This window comes from Macrotis lagotis, chromosome 8 (assembly GCF_037893015.1).
Source record: "Macrotis lagotis isolate mMagLag1 chromosome 8, bilby.v1.9.chrom.fasta, whole genome shotgun sequence".
Lineage (NCBI taxonomy): Eukaryota > Metazoa > Chordata > Mammalia > Peramelemorphia > Peramelidae > Macrotis > Macrotis lagotis.
In genome coordinates, this window is record NC_133665.1 from 166849852 (window position 1) to 166857185 (window position 7334).

Consider the following 7334-nt stretch of genomic DNA (forward strand, 5'->3'; position numbering starts at 1 on the left):
AATAAATAAATACATAAATAAATACATAAATAAATCTCACTTACTTTGATTATAAGCATTTATTTAAGACCCTTCCATGTGGGGATACAGAAAGAGGTGAAAGACAGCCCCTGCCCTCAAAGTGCTAACAGTTGCATGAGCTCATTCCTTGTGGTGGTTTTGGCCAGTGGTTCCCCCAGCCCTGACTCAGGATAAAGGGGATTCCCGAGTTCTCCATTTAACCAGAAGGATCATGTCTCTGGCACGTTGGTTCTCTGATGGCTTCTGCCCTTGTATGTGCCCGTAGGCATCTGGAGTACAACAGCCTCACAGAAGTGAACAGCGGCTCGCTCTATGGCCTCGCTGCGCTGCACCAGCTTCACCTGAGCAACAACTCAATATCTCGGATTAACCGGGACGGCTGGAGCTTCTGCCAGAAGTTACACGAGCTGTAAGTGCTGCTGCCGGCTGTTGTTGGATCGGGGTGTGGACTCTGTTAGTGACTTGCTCAGATAATCCAGAGTCTGGTGGCGGGGGAGAGGGGTCCTGTCTGAGATGAGGGAGCAGATCCTTCTCTGTGCTTGTGCCTTGACTGCAGAAAGGTTCCCCGAGGGTTTGGGACTCCCCCTCATCTTGGGGGAGACAGTGACTTCATCTAGGTTTTAGGGAACCAGCCCCCTGGGCCTGGGGCCTCATTCACTCACTCTGCTGCGTCTAATGGCGAGGGAATGCCCGGCTGTATTGGGAGGCTTGATTTGGTTCCCAAGGAAGGATTCAAGGAGGGAACCTGGGCTCCTGGGGTAAAGTACTTGAGTGGAGATTGGAATATAATTAGGAATGCCGTCTGCTCCATCTCCAGTGGTGTTCTGTTTGTATATGAGTTTTAAAGTCAAAATTTGAGAGCAAAGGTTCAAGCCCCCTCCCTTAGAAGATGCGTGCTTACCCCTGATTTAAGAGGCAGGCAGGTATGCAAAACAGGAATAGGATTCATCCCCGTGGGATGCATCTCATGGGGCTCTGGCGCCTACTGAATGACGGATGACTTCTGTCAAATGTGATGTCAATGTTAGCTCTCAGCAAGCACCTTCTCCCGTGGTCCTGGGGAACAGCGCGACCACTGCCCGTCCCTGAATGAAGCCCGTCCCACTGGACATCTCTTTGGCTGCCCGAGCTGTGTGAGCACACAGTCACTAGAAACCTGTATCATAAACACCCACCCACCTCACCTCCTCTGGTGGCATCTACTCGACTGATGGGTTACTTTTTCTCCCGAGAAGAATGTAACTTTGAATTTCAGTTATTTTAAGATGGAGGCTCTGTTAATTTCTAAGAGTTGTGTTTCTGGGGCTTGGCTGAGAATATTACTATCACAGAAAGGGACCTTTAGCCCAGCCACTCCATTTTACAGATGAGGAAACTGAGGCTCAGCAGTTTCTCCAAAGAGCTACCCAAAGACAGCACTGAAGGTGGGTCTTGACTACTTTAAAAGACACCTGCCATGTCCTTGCCACCATTAGGTGAGGCCCATGGGACACACAGAAATGAAATCATAAGATGATTCTCTATTGGAATCCAGGGCCCAGAATTCGAATCCACTGAGAGGATTATAATGGGGATCATTTGGGGGAAATCAGTCATCCCAGCAATGTGTTGAATGCTGGGGGCTCCAAGACGGACTGTTTCCTGTCCACCTGGAGTTTACGTTCTAATGGGGGAGATGACACGGCAACAGAAATAAGCTTTTTTTGAGTGCCTGCTGATGCAAGAGGCATTATACTTCGAGGGCCAGGAATCTAAGGAAAGGCCAAATCAGAATCCCTGCCCCCAGGGCACTCGCCCTCCAGGGAGCCAGCCTGTAGAGACAGTAGGTGGAGGGGGGACCCTCCTAGGGCCCCACACAGCCTCTGGCTCTCCACATCCTCCTCCTCTTCATTAGTCATGGTTCCACTCTTTTTCATTCCCTTTGGACTTGGTTCTCCTCTGTTGTGAAGGAGGGAGCGGTGAGAGCGAGTCACTCCCCAATCTTGGCCAGCTTCTCCTGCTCATTCTCTGGGGCTCCACCCTTGGGGCGACCATCTCTCCACCTTTCCTTTCGGCTCCCCAGGGCCCCTGGAGCTCTCTCCAGACTTCATCTTGACAGTTTGGTTTGCAGCTCTCCCTGGGAGCCAAATCAAAGGCTTTTTTCAAACTTTCAGTTTTCTTATCAGCACTACACACCTCAAGGAAGGAGACCTCCACTTATTTGCTTGACCTGAAGGATCACCGACATGACTCTTGCTTCTTCACTCTTGGGCTGGGCTGGGGTGGGTGGAGGGGGCATCTTTGTGTGTGCCTGTTTCTGGTTAGACTATATTTCATCATGTGCATCATTACCTAACGCAAAAATCCTAAGTCCTGATTCCCCTCATCTCCCCAGTGGTTACGTGGCCTGGATACATTTAGGTTAATCCTTTCTGTTTACTCTCATGTCTTTCCAATAGTGCCAGCTTGCTTCCCGTGTATCTACCTCTATATGTATAGGTATGTGTGTGAGTGCACATATGCAGCCTATGTGCAGACGTGAGTTCATTTGTATGTATTGATTGGTGGTGGCAGTGCTGGGAAGAAGGGATGAAAATGCCCCCAAGCTGCATGCGCGGCTTGAGAGACCAGGAAGCTGCCCCCGTGGTGCTTTTGAAAACCTTTTGAAAACTCGGAGCATTTTCCATCTTGGCTCTGTTCCTTCTCTGTAGCGGACCCCAGGCAAACCCTCCCCCCTCTTGTGACCCCGCTCCTTCTCTTTACAACAAGGAGCTCAGTCTGCACAGCCTTGGAGGCACCTTCGGGCTCTAGTCTCCAGTGCTCTTCATTCTGGGAAGAAACAGCCTGGGGACCATGTGCCTCCCGGATGGCTCCTCCCTCCCCTGGAGAGTGGTACAGTCCGGGCTCTCCAGCTGTCCCAAATCTGTTGATTCTCACAGACCAGCAAAGAACCCGGGTTTCATTTGTAAAGTTTTCCAGATGGATGTGACACAGGTGACAGGTAGACTCCCTGAAGCTTGCCCTTTGGAAAGCATTGGGGTAGCTGCCCAGGTGAGCGTGCCTTTGCCAGTCATAGCAGGGGGACCCCTTCACACAGTATCAAAGTACGCTCGAGGCCAGATCCTCTCATTGGAGGTGAGGACATGATTTTGATTGTCTGCCAGGTCTGTAGAACTTGATGCTACAACTGCCCTAGGAGTGAAAGAATGTGGCTCCGTGACTCCTTCAAACTGGATAGTCTTGCTGGGGTCCCCTCCCCCACCCTTGCAGCAGTGCACGTGTGCACACACAATTATATACACTCTACACACACACACACACACACACTCTCTCTCTCTCTCTCACACTACACAGCTTAAGAACAAAATCATGATTACTGTCTCAAACCCAACAGTCCTTGCTATGTTCCTGCAGGCAGTGCATGTTGCTATGGGACAAACTGGCCTGGGGAGCCAGCCGCCAGAGGGGCCCCTCCAGACTTGGTGGCCACGGTGCATCCCCTGTGGGGTGACTTGGCACTTTCACTCTCTAGGATCTTTAGGATCCTGATGCTGAGGCACCCATCCTCACCAGCAGAACGAAAGCCCCAATCTGATAAGAGAAGCAGTAATAATTAATAGTTATTATGATGACAGTAGTAGTGACAATGAGGATGTGGATGGCAGCGATAAGAATCACAGCTAGAGCAGGTGGTGATGATGACAGGAGGACGCATCCTGAAGATGCTTTGAGGCCATTGTCCTTTCTTTTGAGGGGCCCCTTGCCCATGTGAGATCGTTGGTTGCTCAGGCCCAGTTCCTTTAATGCAGGCTCCCAGAGCCAGAGGTCAGGTGAGGCAAGCTCAGGGATCATGCAGTCAGTTTGCCCCAGGTGTGAAGCGGGAGGGGTGGGTGTTTGCCCCAGGTGTTTACTGGTGGGGCAAACATTGGCGCCCTCTGCTGACACTGGGGAGTCTGAAGTTCAATGGGCTTCCAACAAATGTCCTGCAGGCTAGGCACTCTATTTGTGTCTTTGTCTTTGGTTCCTGCATTATTCTTGTTTCTTCCAGAGGGGAAGACCACCTCTTTCCCTTTCTTGGTATCTCTGGGGCCCTGCCTGGCCCCTTGTAGATCCTTCATGGATTTTGCCTTGACTTGACCCTTCTTTGGATGCTGAAAGAGGATAGTCCATCCTCCTGATGGCTTTAGTCTATCACAAAAGAGGGAGGCAAGGCACCATGTACAGTAGAGGCACCCGAGGTATAGCATTCTCCTTTAGATTCCCCCGCAGGACAAGAGTAGTAGCTGGCATGGACACCCGGTGAAGGTCCCCTTCTGGTCTCCTTGGCTGTGCCTGACCAGGAGTGGAATCCTACCCACCCCTGCTTTCCAAGAACTTAGAGCATGGTGAAACGGCAACTGAATCTCAGGCAGACTGGCCTGTCCCCTTGGTTTCTCGTAGCCCTCTAGGGTGGGTTGTGGAGGGGATTCTGAAGGCTCCATTCCTCCCTTATTGTGGAGACTGGGGGGGGGGGCCTCTTCTCTGCCCCTCACCTCCATCCTGCCATCTTGTTTTCTCAGGATACTGTCCTTCAACAATCTCACCCGGCTTGATGAGGAGAGCCTGGCAGACCTGAGCAGCCTGCAGATCCTGCGCCTGAGCCACAATTCCATCCACCACATTGCGGAGGGAGCGTTCAAGGGACTCAAAAACCTGCGGATCTTGTAAGTGTTAATTCCTGGGTGGTTTTGGAATGGGGGTGAAGCTCTCTGCTCGGGTGGCCTAGGCCCTCTGGATGTTGGAGGATGCAGGGGAAGAGAGGAGGGCGGCCACCACTTAGCCCTCTCTGGCCTCTCAGAGCTGTTCTTGGGGGTTCTTAGTGAGGCCTTTCTTGATTTCCCTAGCTCCTGGTTCCTCCTGAGCTACCCCCCAATCACATGGATTTACTTGCCATTGATTTTGTTTCCATGTTATGACAGAAGCTCCTGCCTGGCTTATCTCCTCAGTGCCTGCCATTCAATAGACTGTTAATTTTTTCTTCTCATCCCTGCTGCTTAGCCCAGTCTCTAGGATATTGGAGGCATTTATTAAATGCTTAATTACATTAAAATAAAATAATTAAATTTTATTTATTATATAAGACCTATATAAAATAAAAAATTTGACATTAAAATAAAATTAAATCACTTGATTGATAGAGCAGGTATGACCCAAACCCAGGCCCCGTGGGTACATTTGTTAAAGTCCTGGTTCCATGGGCATGTTAGAAAAGTAACCCGTCTAGACCCAGGTTGTCAGCCCTGCTGCAGGCTCTTGAGAGACGCTCCTGATTCCCAGAGTTCCCTTGGCTTGGTAGTGACTCTGTGGTGATGGTGGTGTCTTCCAGATTCTGCTCATGTACCCTTTTCATCAGCTGGATGAATAAGTTGGCTCCTATGAAGGGGGGGGGGGGGGGGAGGTTAGTGCCTGGCTCTCCAAGGCTTCTTGGTCCTGGATCTCTCACCCTGTTGTAATTTGGTTTCTAAGACCCAGAGAATTTCCATTCAATCCAAAGGACACTGGGGCTATTTTGTGTTCTCTTCCTGACCTTTCCGGAGGAGCACTGGGCTCTGAATTGGTGGGAAACCACCATTGTCCACACTAGATGGCTGCAGGGAGAGGGAACTGGCCAGGGTGCCAGGGGTGTTCTCTCCAATTCACGGGGCCTCCCTCATTAATAATGAACAAACAAAAGGAGATCAGCCTGGCGTCCCCTTCCTGGGTTCCTGGGTTTGGTTTGGAGATGCTGCTTTGCTTTTTCCATGGAAGGAGGAAGTCACCGTGAGACTTTTCTGGGACCTTTCAACTGCTGGCATTCAGAGGGGTCTAGTCCTCTCAGCAGCAGTCTGCAGATCTCTTGCTTGGACCTGGACATCCCCATGAGTTCCAGCAAAGAGGAACCGGGTGTGTGGGAGGGGGCGGAGAGCACTTCTCCTCCAGGCCTATTGTGGGGAGAGCCTTTGGTGAGGGTGAAACCCAGAGGTCAGGCTTGGGACCCCTGGGAACCTGGGGGGTGATTAGCAAGGCAGGCACATTCAGACTCAGCAGGCCAGAAAAAATAGGAAATTGGCAGCCAGGCCAGGGCTGCCGAAGAAGAGTACAAAGCATGGCCAGTTGGAAGAAGAGAAGGGGGTGTCAGCAGTCAAAGGAATCCCTCTGTCTCCAAGCAAGATGGCTTGGCTCCTTTTAGCAGGACAAAGATCGCCCCAAAGCTTCCCTTCTTTGAGCCTCTGGGGAGCGCCACCATTGACGCATCTTGGCCCACTTGGAAGGACCTGGCCAGCTTTCAGGCCCTAGTGCCCAGGACCAAGTGACATGAAAGATAGAGAAGAGGGATCCCCTGGGAAAGGGGCCTCTCTAGGTGGTGATCAGGAATAGGAAAAAGGGTTGAGAAGAGAATGGGCTTGACCCATAGGACCACAGATTGGGGATGCTCCAGTGAGCAGTCAGGCTGCCATCTTTCCTGGCATTCAATAGGATTCCAGTTTGGAAAAGGAACGAAGGCAGCTAGTTTGCAAAAGTGTGTTTTCTGACCAAATTAAACCCACTTCCAGGCCAGGTAGAGCCTTCCTAGTATTCTGGGGGCCCCGGTGGTCTCTAGACAAGGTATCCCCAAATTTCTGTGTGGAAACTAAGACTTTTAGGAATGGAATCCTGGAAATGTGGAGAGCCAGAAGGGAGCCAGCCACGACTTTCGCTCTTTAGTCACATTCTGATGTATGTGTTTGAGTTTGCAAAGAGGAAATGCTCCATCAGCTTCTTCCCAGTCCCTGCTCTGTCCTTTGGGAATGATAGATTCAGGCCTGAGAAATTGATTGTGAGCCTTCTTTTGTCTTCCTCCCAGGGACCTGAACCATAACGAGATTTCAGGCACAATAGAAGACACCAGTGGGGCGTTTACGGGCCTGGACAGTCTCAACAAGCTGTGAGTAGCTCAGCGTTTGAAGTCCTGTCGATCCCCTCATCTGGGGGGGAGTTCCCTCCCCTCCCCTGGAATCCGCCTTTGTTCTGGCTGGGCCATAGAATGGCAGACTGGCAGGCCTCCACGGAGAGCTTCTTTTGTGGGGGAGAGAGAGAGGCCCACATCTCCTGGCCAACAGTCTTCAATGGGAGCCTGGGTGTTTATTGCACTTGGACCCAGGACTTCATATGGATAGAACTATTTGCTATTCTCTACCCCTGAATTCATGAAGAGGGTCTCAAGACCTTTGACCATAAACGTCTGTTTTAGTCTTGAGAAAGCCATCTTCATATTTCTTCAGAAGATTTTTTTGGCTCCAGCCTGAGTTTATAGGGACCTCTGCCTGTGTATGTGT

The 7334-nt window shown here is 50.9% G+C and overlaps 1 protein-coding gene across 1 annotated transcript in view; it reads left to right on the forward strand.

Moving 5' to 3' along the window:
- Positions 1-7334, forward strand: part of LRIG1 (leucine rich repeats and immunoglobulin like domains 1) — a 124511-nt gene that overhangs the window by 96989 nt on the left and 20188 nt on the right. The window contains exons 7-9 of the mRNA XM_074198783.1: positions 287-430; positions 4560-4703; positions 6863-6943. Of these exons, the coding sequence (XP_074054884.1) occupies positions 287-430; positions 4560-4703; positions 6863-6943 (369 nt within the window). The remainder of the gene's footprint in view (positions 1-286; positions 431-4559; positions 4704-6862; positions 6944-7334) is intronic.